The sequence below is a fragment of the Mytilus edulis genome, chromosome 5 (assembly GCF_963676685.1).
Source record: "Mytilus edulis chromosome 5, xbMytEdul2.2, whole genome shotgun sequence".
Taxonomy (NCBI): Eukaryota; Metazoa; Mollusca; class Bivalvia; order Mytilida; family Mytilidae; genus Mytilus; species Mytilus edulis.
In genome coordinates this window covers 60,592,032-60,615,845 of record NC_092348.1, presented here as the reverse complement: position 1 = coordinate 60,615,845, position 23,814 = coordinate 60,592,032, and the positions used below count along the sequence as shown (strand labels likewise).

The window sequence follows — 23,814 nt, the reverse complement described above, 5'->3', positions numbered from 1 at the left end:
TATATTGTTATAATTATAAATATGTTAAAGAAAAGTAAGCGTCTTTAATGTGTTGTATAAAGCCAAGAAACATATATAATTAAAAGATTGAAATTTTTGGAACAATGGGATAAACTCTTTTAATTTTACTTTTCAATAACAGTTTGTTAAAGTTGACAAAAAGGCATTTTATTTGCAAATTGAAGATAAAATTAAGCCGATTACAGAACAGTCTTGCCGTTGTATGTATGGTCTTGTTTTCTTTACATCCAGAAGTTGGAGTAGATTTAAACATACAGATTTTATATATATTTTTTAAGAAACAAGTTTGATAGTATGCTGAGCAAATACATAAATAAAACCCAACACTATGAAAACAAATTATAAAGATGTATGGAATAATAGCAAATGATGCAACTTGCACACAAAGATCAAATAACGGATGTTAAAAAGTGAGAAATCTAATTGTAAAACAGCTATATACTGGATAACAAAATGTGCAACATTCGAGTAGAAAAGTAACGACTTGATGATGTCTAAAAACAATGTCATCTACATGTACTACAATAAAGGAAACCAAAGGTTTGTAGGGTTTATAAGAAGAAGGCAGTGACATTACATTACAGAGTATTGAATGATATCCTCCGATATTATTAAAGACTAATATAAATACGGTCTGAGAAATTGAATGAAAAAAAATATCCCAAAAAAAAGATAACTAAAAGGCATTCAAATATATGAAAAAAATGATAAGATAGTCCTTATAACTCCTTCAAAAATAAATAAGCATTCAATCCAATCCAATCAGATTTATATTTTAGTAGGTTTTACATCTGATAGAAGGACGAAATATTGCACTTGAAGATTGTAACAGTTACCAAACTATCGCAACGTTAAATAATTTTATCATATTGTCCCCAATATATTGACAACTGACTTGTTTTTTCGAATAAATGCACCAGTTTTAATAGAATAGGGTTGTTTTCGTTAGGAAAGTCATTCTTTATTATTTTACTAAAGAAACCAAGTCTAGATAAAGAGGTGCTCAAAAACTGCCGACCAGTCTCCAATTTACCTTTCATTTCAAAGACACTGGAAAAGGTTGTCGACATTCGACTGGAAAATCACATGAGTTCACATTCTCTACATGATAGTGTTCAGTCAGCCTACCGTACATGCCATTCCACGGAAACCGCTCTCTTACGTGTTCATCACGATATTGCCTATGCATTAGATAATAACTGTTGTGCCGTTTTGCTCATGCTCGATCTATCGGCCGCTTTTGATACCATCGACCATCAGATTCTTTTTGATCGTTTGGAATATTCTTTTGGCGTTACCGGAGATGCTTTGCTATGGTTGCAATCGTATATTATGAACAGGACTCAACGTGTTGCTATAGGATCAGTACACTCTGACGATATCAAACTCGATTTTGGTGTACCGCAGGGCTCGATCTTAGGGCCGAAACTATATTGTATTTTTGCAAAACCGGTAGGCGAAATTTGTAGGCGCCACGGAATGTCATACCATTCGTACGCAGACGATACTCAGGTTTATCAAATCATAAGACCGAAAGGAGGCTGGTGCGATCTGGCGAAACGCCTTAAAAATGTTGATCTGATATTGGAGATTGGATGAGTGTCAACATGCTGAAACTTAATGAAGACAAGACAGAATTAATAATCTTTGCACCAAAACATAAATTGAAGCATCTTTCAGATTTTCGTCTGACATTTGATGGAACAGTGTTAAGCGACGTTTCTTATGTGAAAAATCTGGGAATGTACTTTGAAAAAACCATCAGTATGGAACATCAAGCCAGTGCGATCACCAAGGCTTGTTTTTACCAAATTCGGAATATTGGTCGAATTCGATCTTTAATTTCAGTTGAAGCCTGTAAAACACTAGTGTGCTCCCTAGTTACATCAAGGCTGGACAATGGCAATGCATTGTTGTACGGTACTACACCAAAATTATCAGTAAATTGCAGCGGGTCCAAAACACAGCAGCACGTTTGATAACACGAAAAAGGAAATCTGACTCAATTAGGCCTGTTTTAATATCGTTACACTGGCTACCCATACATTACCGTTGCCAATATAAACTTCTTTTATATGTGTACAAAGCACAGCATGGCAAAGCTCCTAGTTACCTTCAAAATTTAATTACGCCATACAAGCCAAGTAGAACCCTCAGGTCGGAACATAGTATGCTCCTACATCCTCCAAATGACGTTCGAACGAAAAGCTACGGTGAGAGGCGTTTTGACAAGGCTGCGCCTACACTCTGGAACAATTTGCCGTCGTTTTTATGGAGTGTAAATTCTTTAGATGTTTTTAAAAAGCAACTCAAGACTCATTTATTTCGGACTGCTTTTAAGGATTTCCTGTAGATTTTATATATACTTTTAATTGACTGCATTAGTTTTAGACAGTTTTGTATATATTTAAGGGTACATGCATTTTTCGTTTCTTTTAAAAAAAAATTATAAATTTTTTATATGCTTGTTTGCTTCTTTTAAGATAGTGCTTTGTTATCTATGTTTTATGTATTTTTTTGTATTTTATATATTTTTAAATGTGAAGCGCTTAGAGTAATTTTTATTATTATATAATTCGCTCTATAAATATTGTATTTATTATTATTATTAGGTCTTTCCACTTTTCTGTGGAAAGACCTATTGTTTTTCTTCTGATTATTTTTTTTTTTCTTCCGCCTAATTTTGTTCTTGCGATAAACATTTGTTTCGCAATATGTCGCTTAGATATTTTGTATATGATATGGAACAGTTTATGCGCTTTTGAAATTTACCCTGCGTAAACGAATACTTTTCTTTGTAGGAGTTATCTCCCCAAACACTGTTTTCCTTGTTATCGCATCTCCTTCGCAACCGTAAAAGATTATGACAAATTTATTTTACAAAATTGCTCGTTATATCCTTCGCATGATTTGTCCTATTTTGACCGAAGCGATATGACCGCTCCATATGAGAGTTATTTCCCCTTATGCATCTGATATAAGTGATATGAATTTCTATCTTATAAATCATAAGTGATAGAGACCTAGGATCTTTTGATTTGAGGTCCTTGGTCCCAAAAAATTAAAAATTAGGTCAAGGTCAAAGGTCAAGGTCATATTCTATTATTTGAATTTGGCTTATTTTCACTTATATCCAAAGACTGTATAAGATATCAACAAATTATTTTTACTAAATTGTTAGTTGCGACATGTCGTAAGATGTAAATTTTGATTGGAAGCGTACGTTGAATGTAAAAGGGAGTTTTCTCCCCTCTTGTATTTAAAAATCCGCGTTTGGTGATATAACTCATTAACTAAATATAATTAAGACCTATGGTCTTTTGATTTGAGGTCCTTGGTTTATAACCTTGAAATTGATCTCAAGGTCATAGCTTAATTTGACGTTCTAGATTTTGACCTTTGCTTTTATTCTATATGTATACATGATAAAGATATACAACTTTTAGAAAAAGGTATCAAACCATTTAACCTTGAAAAAAACCAACCGGAAGTGACTTTTTGTAAACCGGAAGTAGCTATTTTTTTGTACTTTATTAATATAAAAGTATATAGAACCAGATATTTTTGGAATCAGTGTCAAGTAAATATTCAAATATAATCGGAAGTAACATTTTTCAAACCGGAAGTAACAAATTATCTCCCTTATTTAAAAAAAATGTATGGAAACAATATATTTTTGGAATCAGCTTACTAGGAGCTATCATTTGACGATTGAAATGACATTTTAAACTAAGTTTCACAACTTTTCATATCAAAATACATTGTTTTGATGGAAAGACCTTCAATTGTTCTCTGAACAATTGGTTTTTAATTATTATTATTATTATTATTATTATTATTATTATTATTATTTAAATCAAATTAATTCATTTCAGTAAAAGATGCCGTTAGAAATTACAGCAACAAAATTCAGTCTAGATAATATTTTGTTTGTCAAGTGATTCATAAATAAACACGAGGATATTTCAATATCAGTATATTTTAACAAATCCTTGGGATTACTGCATGAGTAAAACAAATTCAGGGTAAATTAACCAGAGCTCTATATGGGGATTTCCTCCGATATGGCTGACAGTAGATTGTTAACGAAATGTGAGCTTTTAAACTGTATTGAAATATAAATACGTAGAGAAAAATAAAGTCAAGGTAGATTCAGTTATATCGTTGTTATTATTGACAAACATGTTTTCATTAAATAAGATAAACCGCTGGACACAGAAAGAAAAGGTTGGTAAATATTTTTCGTTGAATTGCTTAAAAAAAGGACATGTGAATATAATAAAATTGTTTACAAATCATGAAATAGTAAACAAAGGGAGATAAAACACATTATACTGCTTGTCCTTTTTCATTGATTTTTTCCGACATTATTTCAAAAACATTTTTGGTTATATTTGTTAACATTTGTTACACTAAAAAAAACTTCAATAAATCTTCTAAATTTGTATAGCACTTGCCACACAAATATGTATCATTTATTGAAACAATGGGCTGTTATATAAGCGAGTGAATTCTCTTAAGGAGATCATATGTTTTGTATATGATATTGAACAGTTTACGCGCCTTTGAAATTGACCGAATACTTTTCTTTGTAGAAGTTATCTACCCGAACACTGTTTTTGAATCAAATTGGTTGATTTGTTTTTAAATTTCAGAATGTCAACTACGGCTTCAAATATCCCGATGTCATCCCAATTCATACCCCAAGGATTTGGAGTCCACCAGGTTCTACAAGTAGGACAACAGCAACCAGAGTTTCCAGTGAAGACATTTAAGGTGTTCGGTGGTATACAGATATGTCTTGGTGGCATACTTGGAATTCTCAGTGTAATAGGAATAATTTTAGATATAATTGCATGGAGCAAATACGACTTATGTACCATGGATTATAACTACTTTTATGATCATGTTTCTATGTGTGTTCAATATATTGATGTCCATGAACTTTTTGCATTTGACACAATTTGTCTAATATGCTCTGGTTAGGTAAGTGAATATTTTTAAGTTTAGTAAAGAAAAGCTGTTTTGAAACTATACTTTTGAATTAAGACACTAGCATTTAACTATATTATGGATACATGTGTGTGAGTGTTGGTGTGTGTGTGTATGTGTGTGTGTGAGTGTGAGAGAGAGAATATGTAAATTATGATTAGGCTCTGGGCAGGTGTGATATGATAAGATTTGACAGGACAGACAGAGGGCACGTGTATAATAATCAATCTTTTTACGGATGTTAGGGGCATTTTGATCAAGCTCTTGAAGGAGGACAATATATGATGCTCTCGTCTTGACATGTATTCTTTGGTGAGACTTTTTACAGAGGACTTTTGTATTATGGTGAGCCTCTTGACTGTTTTCATACGTGTACAATTATATATCTTAACACTGTGATAAGTATAAAAATTTGTTTGAATTAAAAAGTGTAAATTTAGATAATACAATATGAATTTCATCTCAAGTCTTCTAAATGATGGTAAAAAACATGAAAATTAAGTGTTACATTTTATTAACATATTTGTCCTTAAAAATTTTGTTTGAATTGTTTCCCGTATATTTGTTTTTATTCTACAGGAACACTGTTCCATAGAACATAACCGGGTTTTTTAAATGTCTTTTTCATAAACTTTGTTCGTGGATGTGGTATTCAAAAGACAGCTATAGATACACGCAAATATATCTTCTTGCATTAAAATGTTGCTCATTCTTTAATAATTGACAGAGATAATCAGGTGCAATACTATTTACACACTTATATAATATGTGATTCATGATTCTGTTTGACAATTCTAATTGTTTCAATAAAGTTCTTGATGGTGTATAATATATTTTATTTAGTATGATCTGACTGGCCTTTTTTGTAATTATTTTTTTGTCCACACCTAACTTTACTATATTCATATTGTACATCCCACCAATAACCAAAGAGAGGAAACACATATCTATTATAGAATAAACATAAACCTTTTCGAGTTGATGTAAACCTCGATAGTAGTCATTTTGGTTGATTTAAAAGCATATATAAGTATCAATGCATGTGTTAGTTAAATTTTATATTTCATGTTTTGTGCATCTTTGTTATATCTTTGTTTGTTTTTGTTCTGAGATTGTAACATGATGATGATGGCTATGTCCCTATTTTGACAATTTTGCCCATTGTGTCTGTTTTGTTCATGAATCGTTATAGATATAACGGGATTCGACGCGACTGTCATACCATGAGAGGTTTAGCGCTATTAAACCAGGTTCAATCCACCATTTTCTACATTTGAGAATGCCTGTACCAAGTCAGGAATATGACAGTTGTTGTCCATTCGTTTGATGTGTTTTATCATTTGATTTTGCCATGGAATTAGGGACGATGTGACTGTTGAAAATCGACAGGTGCCGATGTATGATGACGAGACTCTAAACGCTAAATATGAGTAGTAATAAAACTCATTAAAGGTAACAGGATCAAAATGTGATCACCAGTGGCGCTCGAATATTTTAAAACAATAAGATAAAGGAAGAAGTTGAAGAGAAATGATGACAAACTTTTGTGATGTATAATAAGTACACGAAACAATCCTTCTTTTATTTAGAGAAATAAAAGTAAGGTAAATACAAGTTTCTGAATAAATAAACTTTACTGTGATTCATATATTGAAGTAACTATAACATTGTAATTTTAGTATGTTGTTACTGGTTTTCTGCCTATGTGTATGACAAAGAAGAGAATAGCGAACTGGAGATGTCTGGTAGGCTTTAAATAAGAAAGACCACGGATTATTTTTTACATTCATAATTAAGAAGAAAAAAGCAATGAAAATTTTTGAATTGTCCCTTTTAGGAAATTGGACCTCATACAAATAATTTCATATATACGACTTTATGTTTTAAGGGATAAAAGTGAAAATGTCGAAAAAAGGAGAAAATGAATTGTTAAGCAAAAAAAAAGAAAAAGCCTAACCGTTCCTTAATATTTGATTTATTCACCAGTTGTGTGTTTTGCTTCTTAAATTAATATTATCTGTTTTAATTTTCGCATCCGAGCTTTTAAAAAAGAAGACAAAATGTAAGCAAAGTCATGTTACTTGCTTAAGGTAGCACAATACAAAGATTTTTTCACTCCCAATCAGACAATTTTAAACTGATGTAATTCATTTTATCCTTCTTTATATTTTATAAATAAGGTATCAAAAGAAAGGAGAAAGATTAATTTAATATTTCAAATTGTGATAATTTCATAATGACATGATTATTACATAATTAATTATTATGTAATTAGTTGCTATATTGTGATGTCCACACTTGAATGAATTTAGCGTCTTTGTTCTTCATAGCATCCCAAAATATTTTATAGATTCTTGTACAACACAGCTTGACCTCCAGATTTCCAAAAACATCAATAAAACAAATTTTATACCCAATTGAATTTAGTGGTCTCTTATGAATTGATGTTGCAAACTTCATTGAAGATTTATGAGAGAATGAAATACAATAGGAAAAATCACAGTTTTGAAGTTCATAACAAAGAAGTTAAATTCATTCAAGTATGGACATGACAATATGTCAACTAATTACATAACAATCAATTATGTAATAATTATGTTATAATGATATTGTCACAATTTGACAAATTAATCCTTCTTCTTTCTTTTTGTACCTCATTTATAAAATTTAAAGAAAGATTTACATCAGTTTAAAGATGTCTGATTGGGGATGACAAATCTTTGTATTGTGCTACCTTAAATTGTACAAATGGAAACACTAGAGATCAAACAGCACAAACGAAGATGCCTTTTGAATTATCTCTTTTAACTGTTTTTCAAATTAGATCGTCTTTATTGGAAGACGTAACATATATTAAGTAAATATCCCTTCCCCTTTTTCCCCCGATAGCTTTTAATGTTTTTCTGAAAATTAGTAAAAATGTCAATTTTCTTAATTTTCTTTTCTTATATTGATTCTGTATTTCGTTCATGAGAAAAGTGATACTGTCATATGTCAGTCTGGTCCGAGGTCGAGAGGACACATCTCTAAAATGACTTGACTTGACTTTAATTTCAAATTTGAAAATACTTTGCATAATTTTTTATTGTCACCTTTCTTCCTTCCTTCCTTCCCTCCCTCCACACATACATACTTACAAACCTATTGCGAAGAGAAACGTCATCACCAAAAGCAGCATTAGATGTCTATCTTTTAAAGCCTCGGTCACACCTTACCGGATAGCACGAACTGACGACTAACGGATGAAAATAAATGTTGTCCGTCGTCAAAATAGTTACCCGTTGGGAGTCCGTTGATGTACTGACCGAAAAAAACAGACGTGTAACGAATGCCTAACGAATCCCTACGATATGCAACGTACGAGAAACGGAAACGTATCGGACAGAACGGATGTAGAACGTACATCCAACGGACGAGTACCGCATAAAACGGACATCTAACGGAAGCGTACCGGATAAAACTGATGAACAAGATTACGGAAAATTAAAGGCGACAATAATAATACATGTAAATCGCATTAATATTCAAAATGTTTTTGTGTAAATGGTTTTGGTTTGTTCTTCAAAATGCCGCCAAAGGACAGTGTCTGGCCTGAATAAGAGCTGATTGATTGTGAAGACGTGCTCTTACTCTAAGACCAATTATGAATCATAGGAATTCATGAACCTTAAGAAATCTTACATACCAATAATTGTCATTTCTGACGCGAAATTTTCAGTTGGCATTTATCCGTTTCAGATCCGTTCATCATCCGTTTTATCCGTTATACGTCCGAAAGAAGTCCGTTTTCATTCGTTCAACATCCGTTTTATCCGTTTAAAGTTCCGGTAGAAGTCCATTGGTGAAATTATCTTTCAAACCTCCAACGGATGTATAACGGACAAGGTAACGGATACAGAACGGACACCAAACGGACGAGTACCGTACAAAACGGACGCCTAACGGACGTTCAACGGACATTTCATCCGTTGGACGTCCGTTCAAAGTTTTTAACATGCTTAAAATTGTCCACCGGACAGAACGGACGTCGACGGATAAAACGTACGCTTAACGGACATGCAACGGATATGGACATACATCTAACGGATAAGAACGGACGTTTAACGGACATGAACGGTTAGGAAAAAGTTATCCGTTTGGCGTCCGTTCGAGCTATCCGGTAAGGTGTGAGCGAAACTTTAGATATTTTACCGGTGAAAAATTTACAGTTAATTCACCTGATCGATTGAGTCATATTTGTCCACCAGCCCAAATGTCGAAAATGTCAACTTTCACAAAAATCACTGTTCGATTTTCTTGGATTTATTTTTTAATTTTAAATCAGAATAACTAAAGATTTTTTTTCACTATTCTAATTAATATGTTATCCCGGATTAAACTTCGAAATAAAGCATTTCAGAATTCATGATTACTAAATTTTGTTCAAACGAATTTGACAAAAAAAGATACATGTTTCACACAAATTTGGAAGATTCGTAATCATCTGTGAAACGAACAATCCATAACGGTCAACCAACAAAACTTACGAAGGGATGATTTTATTATGGAATTATTAAACCAGAATAATTCAGTCCCTCCCCGTGATCGACTCTACAACTCGCTATGGCCTGAATCTATTCGATAAGAAGGCGTTGTGAATCTATGATTGTAATTGATACTCTCTGAGTGAGGGAACCAGTTAGCTGAAAACTGAATCTTATCGAGATAGGTAAATTCAAAGCTAATTGAAGACTATCCTTTGACTAGGCCTTGTGGGTCCGTGTAACACTTATCAATTCAAAGTTTTAAAAAGTTTTGAAATTTTGGATTTTTGGAATTTTGATCAAAGTTTTAAAATATCAAAATTTCAAATTGTTTTAAAAGTTTTGAAATTTTGAAATTTTAACCAAATTATTAAAATATTAAAATTCTAAATATTGTTTTTAAATTTGATAGTTTAGAAATTTGATCAAACTTTTAAAATACTAAACCTAACGTGCAATTTTGATTATTTCATTTTTTGAATGTTTGGTTTTTTAATCTTTTGATTAAAATATCAAAAATAGAAAAGGGGCAAAAAGAGGGGTACCTGTAAACTGGGAAACGAAATAAAAGTGAAACGAAACAAAACAGAATGAAATGAAAACATGCTGATACATAAAAGTTAATGTATAGAATAAAACCACAGGTACGGACAGTTCTATGAGGTGAAAAATAGGATGACAAAATAAATATTTCTCAAAAGAAGATAATTCATTTTGAACCAAGACACACGGCTCTGATAATGACCATTTTACATGATGATTTACCCAGCACCCATATTTTAGGAGTAACAGTAAACTGATTAACTCGCAGTAGGTCAAATAGTATGGTTAGGCTGAGTATATATGTGTTTTCTGCTGGACTTTAAGCAATAAAATGGTTCAATACACGTTGTATTATCTCATTTGATTTCAACTTTTTCTTTTTTTCTCTACTATTTCTTACTTTCTGAAATCATGTCGGTAGATGAATAAATCTTTAATGATCATCTTTAACGTTTTAATCAGCAACAATTTCCTTCCTTTATTAATTATAAAAAAGAAGACGTGGTATGATTACCAATGAGACAACTATCCACAAAAGGCCAACATGACACAGACATTAACAACTATAGGTCACCGTACGGCCTTCAACAATGAGCAAAGCCCATACCGCATAGTCAGCTATAAATTGTTGGCCTTAGATATTCAGCTTTGAGCGTTCCTGATCCAGAAAAGCGCTTCGGTCGTAACTTTGAACGTTTTGTTTTCAATTTTTAATCGTTTGCATGACGATCGTATATTGCCTTGTATAAATAATTTCAGTTCTAAGTATTTGTACGGTAGGAAATCTGAATTCATGGTGTCCCAATGAACGTTCTGGTATCTGGAATGTGGGAGGTTTTCGATATCTTATTACGCCGAAATTAAGAGTAAAATCAATTATCGGTAGCCTGGAGTCAGGAAATTTTTATAAGGTTTCTACATAAACTCTTCATAGATAGTTACCCGGGTGTAAATTTTTTATTTGCGCCTGACGCGCATTTCGTCTACAAAAGACTAATCAAAGACACTCGAATCAAATTAAGTTTAAAAAAGCCAATAAAACCAAATTAAATTAAAAAGGTAAAAATTAAAAAAAAAAAAGAAACGTTAACATACAACTTATCGTTCTGGTTTTGTAAAAGCTGAACACATTCATCATATTTATCATAAACGTATACCATACACATTTTTTCCAGGCTTCCCCATCTATCCACTTGTAGGCGTCGGCATTTTGAAAATTAAAAAAAAATATTTTGAATATTTTATATTAGCGATAAATGGTAATCTTATTTGGGAATCTGATATATAAATATTGTCACTAAGGTGACACTTTTTTTTTAAATTTTATTTTACTTGGATACATTCCCGAGGGGCTTCAATAATGGTACATAAAAATATTTTGAACCCCAGTTTGAAGGGGAAAATCTGTGCAAGCAGAGGACAAAACAAATATCATCTGAATCCAGATTCCCCCCATACCTTAAAGTGTTAAATTTTGAACCAAATAATTTGATCAATAGCGATAAAAAAAAAACTTCATAAATGAAATTTTAAGAGCTTAGCGCGATTTTTTTACTTCAATAAAACAACTTTTGGAGTTAAATGGGAGCTCCCTTAGATAACGTTTGGACTGATGCTTGTAAAAAGTATATGCATTTATCATATACGTAGCTCCATTGGGGGTTCTAAATCAACCTCTGTTTTTTTTTTTAATGGCACATAAAAGGAAAAGGTTTTTTTTTGGTATCAAGAGATATCATTTTTCCGTATTTGTTATTTATGCATTTTTAAGTTATCGAACGATAATCAACTTGAATCAAAGTAAAAGAACACAGGTACGTCCAATCAGAATGGGACGTGTAAAGAGAGTGCCACGCTGTCAGCTGCATGATGGATTTTTCCATTTTTGGCCATACACCAATGTTGCTCTCGAAAAACCAGTACATTGTAAAATGCTGAATTTCAAGTAAAGCATTCACCTACAGAACACTGAAAACTGAATATTTGAAAGTGAAGTATATATAAGAACCGAATCAATTGAAGAGGTGTTTCGCCAAAATGAAGTTAATCTGATGTACAATGGTTGTCGTCTGTTGATGTAGTTCATACGTGTTTCTCGTTTTGATATAGATAAGACTGTTGGTTTTCCCGTTTGAATGATTAACACTAGTAATTTTTGGGGCACTTTATAGCTTGCTGTTCGGTGTGAGCCAACGCTCCGTGTTGAAGGCCTTACCTTAACCTATAATGGTTTACTTATATAAATTGTTATTTGGATGTCGAGTGTCTCATTGGCACGCATACAACATCTTCCTTTATCTATTAAACATACCAAAATACATCTATAAGGGCTACTTTGCCCGAGCCAGCTGAATCCTGAGTTTCTTTGAAATTTGTATGTAAAGAACCTATTTTGAATTATCGATTTTTGGTTGTCAGTGACAAATATTTCATGAATGATAGCAATAAATACACCAGGGAGGATTTGTGTTTGTTATTCATTTGATGAAGACATTATCTTTCAATTAGTTTAATTGAGGTCTGGAGCTGGCTTTATATTTATATGGCAGTCCTTTGTTAATTTATTAACATTGTCATTTTGATTACTTTCTTATGTTTCCTATTCTGACATAGGACTGGGATTTCTTTTAAAGTGTGTTTAATTAACTGTGTGAATGTTAGTTCATTCTACATTTTCTAGAGGTAGTGTGGGGGGGGGGGGGGGGTTGTGATCTCACGAAACATGTGCATTTGTGGGCCTGCATCTGTCTCAATTCAGGAACCTTGCCTTTTTGATGCCGGTTTAAATAGGTGCCGTGTGTATATGTTTCCCTCTTTTCGCCCCTTTTCTATTTTTGATATTTTAATCAAAAATTTAAAATATCAAACTTTCAAAAAGTGAAATAATCAAAATTGCACGTTAGGTTTAGTATTTTAAAAGTTTGATCAAATTTTTAAACTATCAAATTTAAAAACGATATTTAAAATTTTGATATTTTAATTATTTGGTTAAACTTTCTAAATTTCAAAACTTTTACGCAATTTGAAATTTTGATATTTTAAAACTTTGATCAAAATTCCAAAAATCTAAAATTTCAAAACGTTTTAAAACTTTGAATTGATAAGTGTTACACGGACCGATTGAAAACATACTGATACTTAAAAGTTAATGTATGAAATAAAACAACAGACAGACAATTGTTAGCGGTGAAAAATTGGATGACAAAATAAATATTTCTCAAAAGAAGAGAATTCATTTAAAAAAAAGACGTACTGATCTGATATTCGCAATTTTACTTGCTGGTTTTTCTAGCACTCATATTTTGAAGAAACAGGAGTAACAGTAAAAACTGAACAACTCACAGTAGGTCAAATAGTATGTTTAGGTTGAGCATGTATATATATTTTCTACTGAACTCTAAGCAATAGAAAGGCTCAATACACGGTGTATTATCTCTTTTGATATAAAATTTTTCTGTTTTGCTCTACGACTTCTTACTTTCTGCAATCATGTTGGGTAAAGCAGATATCATTTAATCTGTTCTTTGTAAGTTGTTGGCCCTTAATATTCAGCTTTGAGCGTTCCCTAAGAAGGTCGATCCAGAAAAGCGCTTCGGTCGTAACTTTTAACGTTATGTTGTAATTTCTATCGGTTGTATGACGATCATAATTATATATTGCCTTGTATCAATGATTTTAGTTAATAGTTTTTTTGGTACGGTAGGAATACTGAATGCATGGTGTCCCAATTAAGGTTGTACTAGTCTACAATGTGGGAGGTTTCGTCTACAAAAGACTTATCAGTGACGCTCGATTAAAATCAAGTTAAAAAGGCAAATAAAGAAAAATAAAATTAAAAAGGCCAAATAAATTAAACGTTTATATCAAACTTATAGCTCTGGATTTGTAAAAGTTGAAACCATTCATATCATATATAAACGTATATCATAAATATTATTATCAGCATTCATATGTATGTAATAGTTGCCGCTGTACTACATTAAGCGCCCATCTATCTATTTGTAGATGTCGGCATTTTGAAAATTGAAAATTCTTTTCAAATTAAAGTTTATATCAGCGATATACTTAATAAAATTGTTAGCGCTTCGACAAAACAAAAACACCCCACTTTTAAAATTAAATGGGTGCTCCCTTATAGACAACGTTTGGACTGGTTATCATATACGTACGTGTAGCTCCATAATGGGTCCTAGATCAACCACTGTTTTTAAATAGTAAATAAAAGGAAAGGGATTTTTTTGTATTAAGGGATATTATTGTTCCGTATTTGCATTTTGTTATTTGAACATTTTTAAGTTATCGTACGACAATCGACTTTTAGCAAACTAAAAGAACACAGGTACATCCAGTCAGAATGGGGCGTGTAAAGAGAAGCCACAGTGTCAGCTGCATGATGGATTTTTCCATTTTTGGCCTTACACCAATGTTGCTCTCGAAAAACCAGTACAATGTACAACGCTAAGTTTTAAGTAAAGAATTCAACTACGGAACGCTGAAAATGAAATTTGAAAGTCAAGAAAAATAAGAACCGAACAAAACTGAAGAGATGTTTGGCCAAAGTGAAGTTAAAACATATCAAAATCCATCTATAAGTGCTACTTTGTCCGAGGGAGTTGAATCCTAAGTTTCTTCGTAATTTGTACGTAAACAACCTATTTTAAATTAACGATTTTTTGTTGCCAGTGACGCATATTTCATGAATGTTCCGGAACAAATTAGCAATAAATTCCACAGGGAGAGAGTGTGCATAATGAAGACATAACCTTTCAATCAGTTTGATTGAGGTCTGGAGCTGGCGTATGGCAGTAACTGCTAGCTTTATATATAGTAGTCATTTGTTGATTTATTATCATTGTCATTTTGATTAGTTTCGTTTGTTTCCTATCCTGACATAGGACTTGTATTTTCTTTTCAAGTGCGTTTTACTGTTCGTATTACTGTGTGTTTTTCATTCTTTATTGGCTAGAGGTATAGAGGAGGATTGTGATCTCACGAAACATGTTTAACCCAGTCGCATTTGTGCGCCTGTCCCAATTCACGAGCCTCTGTACTTTTAAGTCTTGTTTGATTTTGATTTTAGTTCATTGTTATCGGAAGTTTATTATGACGTCTATAATCACTGAACCAGTACACTTTTTTTGTCTAGGGGCCAGCTGAAGCGCGCCTAGCACAACGTTCATTGCGACGCTATACATTAAGTATTCGTGTTATTTCTTGGAACTTGTAATTAAACATGATTTGATAATATTTCGTGCTATTTATTTATAACTAAGAATGATTGTTATCAGAGCCGTGTTTACATCAGTGTTTACAGGTACCCCCTTTTTCGCCCCTTTTCTATTTTTGATATTTTAATCAAAAAATTAAACAATCAAACTTTCAAAAAGTGAAATAATCAAAATTGCACGTTATGTTTAGTATTTTAAAAGTTTGATCAAATTCCTAAACTATCAAATTTATAAACGATATTTAGAATTTTAATATTTTAATAATTTGGTTAAAATTTCAAAATTTCAAAACTTTTACACAATTTGAAATTTTGATATTTAAAACTTTGATCAAAATTCCAAAAATCCAAAATTTCAAAACTTTTTAAAACTTTGAATTGATAAGTGTTACACGGACCCTTGTGACATTAATTATGCCATTGTGAAAAGCAGAGGAATATAACGATTGTATAATTTGGGTAAGATGGTAATGTGTTTTTTTTCTATTGTATTGTAAATACAAATATAAATTTATCTTATATGGTATTGACAAATTGATGGTTTAAATTACCAAGCATGTCCTAAGTCAACACTATGTGAGTAGTTTCTTTCAGGTATATGAAAATTGGTTTGTCCTAATAAGTATTCTAGAATAATACTTCAGATTTTATCTTTAAACTCGACTAATAAAACAGTAACATGTGCATGGTAATCGAAACGTAACACGGGGATGAGGACGACGACACCATGGCACGACTTTCTTTTCTGTCACAGTGGTAAAGTCAATTAACCAAATAATACGGATAATATTTTTATTTTATTCACAAATGTACATTTCTTCAGAATTATTGACAAAGCTAGCTTATACAAAATTTAAACAGAAACTGTTTATACAAGTTCCCAAAAATTTCTATCGATTCAACACTTAAACAAGGAAAACCACATTTTTACAGTATCACTCTGACATACAATCTGTCAGTTTATCTTGACTAATTGACCTTTCTCAAAAAGTTCAATTACCTTCATAATTGTATACCCAAGGCATCAATAACTTTTTTTAATTACATATGTTCTAATATAACTGCAGATAATAAAAAAGGCATTTTTCAAATAACCTAGCGATTTTTTTTTCTGTACACAATTTCATAACTTAATCCCACATTAACCAGAGTTCAAATATTTATTAAACATTAATTTAGATTATAATATCATTGTGAAAGACTGTTTATTGATTCATATATATTCTTGTGAGGATTCCGAATTGCTGATTTGCTGTATGGTTTATGTACACTCTATAACTCATTGTATACATATTCATTTTCAACTCTATAAGATAATGCGCTCAATGTAAAATTATTCGACGCTTCTTTCAATACGAATGATTTCTCATTTCAATACATTTCATTTAAAATCGTTCATTGGATTGGCAGCATATCGTTTATCCCTATCTGTTAATAGCCCGGTCACTATATTGCATAAACAAATTAAATCCCAACTCTATAGAATACAATGTATACCATAAAATGCTTCTAAAAGGTTAACGAGTAATGAATATATTTTACGGATCACCCTAAGACTAATTATAAAAAAGAAGATGTGGTATGATTGCCAATGAGACAACTCTTCACAAGAGACACAGAAAATAACAACTATAGGTCACCGTAAGGCCTTCAACAATGAGCAAAGACCATACCGCATAGTCAGCTATAAAAGGCCCCGAAATTACAAATTAATGTAAAACAATTCAAACGAGAAAACTAACGGCCTAATTAATATGTACAAAAAAATGAACGAAAAACAAATATGTAACACAGCAACAAACGACAACAACTGAATTACAAGCTCCTGACTTGGGACAGGCACATACATACAGAATGTGGCGGGGTGAAACATGTCAAGGGATCTAACCCTCCCCTAACCTGGGACAGTGCTGTAACAGTACCAGATAAGAATTGAACGAACTGTAAAAGTCATTTGAAAAAGGCTTAACTCACGAGATGGATTCAAACAGAAATACATCTAACAAAAACACAGAGTGGTCATGGCCGGGTACTTGTACATCCTAACAACAAAAAGACACTTAGTACAGATCTGAGAGTACTTGCAGTAACTGACAGCTAGTTGAAGCCAATAACAACTAATTAAAAAAAATCATGCATCTAAGACTTAATTATCAATCAGTACACATCCAACATCCAATGGATTTAGTGTAAAGACGTCATAAACAGTAAGGCAACTTTAGAATAATGAATTTACATATTATGATAATTAGAATAATGAAATATAAATATGTTAAATATCGGGCGTTATATATGCCATGTTTTCACTACTGACCATATGCAAGTAATATACTGATGAATTTGTAGTAAAAGTTAGTTTATATGAAATGAATATGTACAGAACAAACAATAACTTCTAATTTCTAATTGACACCTGATTTTGAATATATATTTCTGAAAAATACGTCATACGTTGGCATCTAAAATCCCAACAATTTTGATATTGCTTCACTGTTTAATTAAAAGTTATAATTGTACAGTCTTATGTATATTGTACGTGGTAAAACTATTAAACTATATTTGATTCTTCATAAATGCTTGCATGTCAGAAACATATTAACCAATGTTTCCGTTGGAAACAAATACCTGACACATGTTCTATGAAACGATATACATGTATCTACTAAGTGTAGTACCTAGGGCATAGCCTGTTCACAATACGTATATTAAACTAATCTTTTCATTTTAACTTTTGACAACTCTGTAGTATTGACCTATCTCTGTCGGTAACTTCTGTTTTTTCTATCTGATCTGCTAAGGCTTTATATACAGGTTCCTTTTGCAGAGCTTTGAGAAATTCATTATATCCAATTTCCTCACGTGCATGTAAAAGAATATCCATCAATAATCTGTTCTTTTCCATTTGAGTTTTACCAGATTCTATCTGTTCGCTGTCATCAAGAGAGAAAACAGATTTTGATATAAGGTAATCTACTATGGTTTGATGATGTATGTCTCGTATGATCTTACAATAATTCTTCTGAAGACGAACTCTATATAATGGGACACTCCACTCCGATGATCCTACAAATAGTTTCAAGTTTACATTGTAGGTGTAATACCACCATTGATTCCCCCCTACTAGTCATTGTTAAATTATGCAGAAGTTATCTTTGTTATAGATATAGAAAAACTTGGCATGGCATGAGTAAAGTTTTATCCTGTCCAGTACTATAGAAAAAAAAAATCACTTAACAATTCATTGTATATATAAAAATAACCATCACTGGAAGTTAACCCAATAAATTTTCACTTCTTTTTAGCCCGTATGCAAACTGCAGTAACCATGTAACCTCAAGTTACTAAACTATTCGAAAGAGACACTAAATAAAACTAGAGGATCTTAAGAGCTGTGTCGCTTACCTTTGGTCTATGTGCATATAAAACAAAGGACACAGATGGATTCATGACAAAATTGTGTTTTGGTGATGGTGATGTGTTTGAAGTTCTTACTTTACTGAACATTCTTGCTACTTACAATCATCTCTATCTGTAATGAACTTTGTATTAGTAACAGAGAAAATTATTTTATAAAAATTTACAAAAATTGACCAAATTAATGAAAATTGACTATAAAGGGCAATTACTCCTTAAGGGGTCGACCGACCATTTTGGTCATGTTGACTTATTTGTAGATCTTACTTTGCTGAACATTGTTGCTGTTTACAGTCTATCTCTATCTATAATAGTATTCAAGATAATAACCAAAAACGGAAAAATATCTATAAAATTACCAATTGGAAGGCAGCAACCCAGCAAACTGTTGTCAAATTCATCTGAAAATTCAGAGGAGATATATCTTAACTTGATAAATAATTTAACTCCCTGTCAGATTTGTTCTAAATGCTTTGGTTTCAGAGTTTTAAGCCAAAATCTACATTTTACCCCTATGTTCTATTTTTAGCCATGGCGGCCATCTTGGTTGGCTGGCAGGGTCACATGACACATTTTTTAAACAAGATACCCAAAATGATGATTATGGCCAAGTCTGGTTAAATTTGACCCAGTAGTTTCAGAGGAGTAGATTTTTGTAAAAGTTAACGACAGCAGACGAAGACGGACGCCGGACGCCAAGTGATGAGAAAAGCTCACTTGGCCCTTTGGGCCAGGTAAGCTAAAAATAATAGTGCTTAGAAACATCTAAGGTATATGTTTATGACTCAGACATTTCTTGCTACAATGAAATGTTGGATTAAATCCTACAACTGTCAATTTCAGGGTAATATTTTCATTTACCCTTTTTCGTATGCAACCGGATTGTGACGTACTATGATTTGGTGGTATAACACCTTTATACTGTATATAAAAACAATTCACGTGGAAAATCCGAGAAATGTTGTGTTAACTTTAAAGTATGGTTTTATGTACAGTATAAACTGATTATCTGTGAAGCATTTAAACAATACCTATTGTTTCGAGCAAGGGTGAATATTGGTACCCATTAGAACGTTTAATTTTTCATTGTGGCGGCCAGGCTTCAATTGGTGTTGGAAACCACAGTATTTCTAAACACCGTTAAAAATAATCGACCGTTGGCAGGAAAACTGGCAATCTTAGTCAGTTACGATTGGAAACGAACGCACCTACATGAGCGGGTTCGAACGTACAACCTCAGTGTTGGCATGTTTGTATTTTACTATGAACTACTCAGACAATTCGGCCTCCGAAGACCTTGTGAAACAGTAATATTTGTCCGTTATACACAATGCCTTGCTAACACTATCACATGTTTATGAACTTTAAACCGTAAACTCGGGGTCAAAACAATAATTTTAAAACGTTCATATCATGATGAATATATGTACTAAAATTTAAGTAAATGTGACAACGACTAAATTGTAAACTGTTAAACATACATCTATGTAAGAAATAAAGTACAAACGCACAATCAAAAAAGGACAAAGTTCCCTTTCAATTGTAGGCGGGGTAAACAAAGATACAAAATCCGACAGGGCCGTAACTACATTGAGGCAAATGAGGCAAATGCCTCATGTTTTAAATTAAAAAAAAAAAAAAAACTAAAACAAAAGATTGTCTTCATATGATTGTCTTCATATCAAATTGTTTTCACTCTCTGATGTCGCCCCTGCATATTTTCGAAATCCATGTTTCTAAAGGTTTTTACTTTTGGTTTTCAGAGTTGATGGTCTATTGTTTGTACTTTCTGTGTCCCGGGTTTGTCTTTTGTTCATTTATTGTCCTACTTAATGATTAGTCTGAGTGTTGATTTTCATTTGTCAACGTGTCACACTGTGTACTGTTACATGTCCACCGATGGTCCAGGCATTATGCGAGAATATATTTTAAGAATATACGATGCTACTGGACACAGAAAAAAGTGGTCGTTTCTGCATGGGGAATTGAACTTGATATCAAAGAATACGAAACTGCCTTTATTGTATATAAAACCATACCCAATTTGTCTTAGTATGGATTGTAAAATTAGGTATTTTCTGTAGGTGAGATATGCACAGAAGTAATAGATATGTATTATAAATATAGAAAATTGAATATCTTAACCAACAAAAAAAATAGAAAAAAAAATAACTGTATCATATACCCAAGCGCCTGCGGATAAAACTAGATAGCCGACATGGTTTAAATTAAAGTAAGACCACCAATTTCCCGGTATCAAATCATTTGTTGAAAAAAAAACATCAATGTATTTCCATATGACCTTTTATATTCAAGGGTTAAATTTGCATTAAGTCGTGTTCAGACCCTTTTAGAACAGGAAATAAAGGAATATGAAGTACACGTGCACGGGAGCTAATCACACACAATGTCAATGTATAGAAAAAAATACAAATGATCAATGGTCAAAGTTTTTATTCCTGTTCTTCATTTTGATAGCTGCTGGAGGGTCTTCAATAATGAAAGAATCATAAATACCGTAAACAAGGTCAATATGGTCCCTATAGTGTCGACTTGAGCAATACTAGTATTTAACGTATATTACTGCACTAATGACTGTCACTATATTTAAATCTAGTCATAAAAAATCTCAAGTCAGCACAATACAAGACAAGAACAGACAGACAGATCCGGTATTAATAATTATGAGAATTACGATTTTTGCTTTATCCTACATATCGGTCCTAAAATGTTTTGAATTTCATAAAACTTTAATGTCTTAAATAACAATGAATCTATGTTTTTGCTTTGACACCAGAATATTGTCGAAAAAATAGCTAAAAATGATTTGCGTTTATATGTAGGAAAGAGTCCGAGAAACGCTCAGAATGCACGATTTTGCGTTAATTTTCTCAGAGCTTATGGGGGCCTTACGCGGCCCCCAGACCCCTCGCCGAAACCTTTTCGCCTCGCTAAGCTCGGCGAATATATATTGCCTCAGTATTAAAAGGGTCTAGTTACGACCACCTCGGACTCAGTGTGATGGCAATACCTTGACTTGCCCTTACGATCAGGCGACCTGATCATGTGTAGGAAATACCTTAATCAACAATCAAACAGAAATCTAACACTACAAGATAAATCATTTACAGATCATATAAAAACATCCAAAACAATTGCCTTGTGTCTATGGTCCAGAAGGGAGTAACTGCTTGCAGTTAATGAAATTGATAATAACTTAATACAAATTTAACAGATGACAAGTGATGTCAATCGTTCGATCACACCATATAGCATGGGAATTTCAATTGCAGAATCTTGTGTAATAGAAATATATTACCTGTAACTATATATAAATATTTGATTAATAATTTATAAATTAGAATCAATATAAGTTTCTTATTTGATGATAGGACAAACACGTACGGTGACATATATGTGTTAACTGCTGTGTCATTTGGTCTCTTGTGGAGAGGTATCTCATTGGCAATCATTCCATATCTTTTTCATACATATAACCATACCTTTATTTTCAGAAATTTCTGGTGTGGAACCTGAACTCACATCATGTGAATCGTAACTCAGTTTGTTTGCTAGATCTGTGTAACCACTGTTTTGTAATGCATCGACAAACAATGAATACGCCTGCTCCTTTTTTGTAATCACTATCTCAAGCAATGCTTTATTCTGATCATCCTGTCGTGGATAGTGTTCAATATGGCGTCTATCATCTGCTGAAATCACCAGGTGTGTCATCATATCATCTAAGATATCGCTTATAACTATATTCTGTACGATTTCATCACGATGATCGCTAATTCTATCTGCAATAATTATCAACTGGTATTTAAATTGCTAGTAGATGGAGACAAGTCTGTGCATATTGCCAAGAGATGTGAAGAGGCAATTATTCAATAGTACACACGTTACCACAAATTTATAAATCGATAACAGTTACTTGTGACAATAAAACTAAGTTTTACGTAGGACAATCTTTAAATAAATGACTATATTCTCAATACTAATGCAAAATAAAGAAAAACAGTTAATTTTAGTCATTATGACGGTTTAAAATCTTAATAAAAATGAAATTTTGTAACATGATGTTGTCTTCATAGAAATGCGTTTGACGTCAACCGTAAATACTATATTGTTTGATGGTTTCATGCACGCTTCAGAATATAACACATTTTGACCAAAAATAACCCAATGTGTATGAAGAAAATGTGAGTATTTGTTTCTTTTTGGTTATTCAAATTGCAATATGTTCCGACTTGAAGAATGGTGGATTCCCTTAGTTACAGAGAGGTAGTTTGATTAGTGTACAATGGTCGTATCTTATACGAACCTATAATACAATTCATTGCCAAATAGTTATTTATTGTTTCAAGTTCAATTAAGGTATCACATTACAAAGAGTGTTTCACTCCCAATCAGACAACTTCAAACGGATGTAAATCATCTAATCCTTCTTTAAATTTTATGAATGAGATACTAAAAGAAAGACGCAGGATTAATCTTTAAAATTGTGATGATTTCCAAAAACATCGATCGAACAAATTTTATACCCAGTTAAATTTAGTGATTTCTTACGAATAACTGTCGCAAACTTCATTGGAGGTTTTGAGAGAATGAAAAACAATAGGTAAAATCTGAGACATGGTTTTGGAAGTCATAGTTTGTTGTACAAGAATCGATGAAATACTTTAGAATGCTATGAACAACATAGAAGCTAAATTCATTCAAGTGTGGACATCACAATATAGCAACTAATTACAAAACAATTAATTTTGTAATAATTACGTCATAATAAAATTATCACAACTTTAAAGATTAATCTTTCTTCTTTCTTTTGGTTCCTCCTTTATAAAATTTAAAGAAGAATGAAATGAATTACATCAGTTTGAAGTTGTCTGATTGGGGATGAAAACATCTTTGGATTGAGCTACCTTAAAACAGATTAATGTAAGCAGTACACTACTTATTATCTATAGAACACTTTCCTCGTCCTGCATTTATATGTTTATATACAAAGTTTCTAGTTAAATCGACTCAAAATTATGGTTAACTACTTTAACCGACAATTTTTACCTGGAAATATATTGATTTTATACT

General features: G+C 32.2%; 1 protein-coding gene across 1 annotated transcript in view; it reads right to left on the bottom strand.

Annotated features, from left to right (window-relative positions):
- Positions 1–16,090: 16,090 nt before the first annotated feature.
- Positions 16,091–23,814, bottom strand: part of LOC139524112 (uncharacterized) — a 28,698-nt gene continuing 20,974 nt past the window's right edge. Inside the window, exons 11-12 of the mRNA XM_071318685.1 lie at positions 22,224–22,523; positions 16,091–18,369 (exon numbers count right to left, since the gene is read on the bottom strand). Of these exons, the coding sequence (XP_071174786.1) occupies positions 18,026–18,369; positions 22,224–22,523 (644 nt within the window). The 3' untranslated portion in view covers positions 16,091–18,025. The remainder of the gene's footprint in view (positions 18,370–22,223; positions 22,524–23,814) is intronic.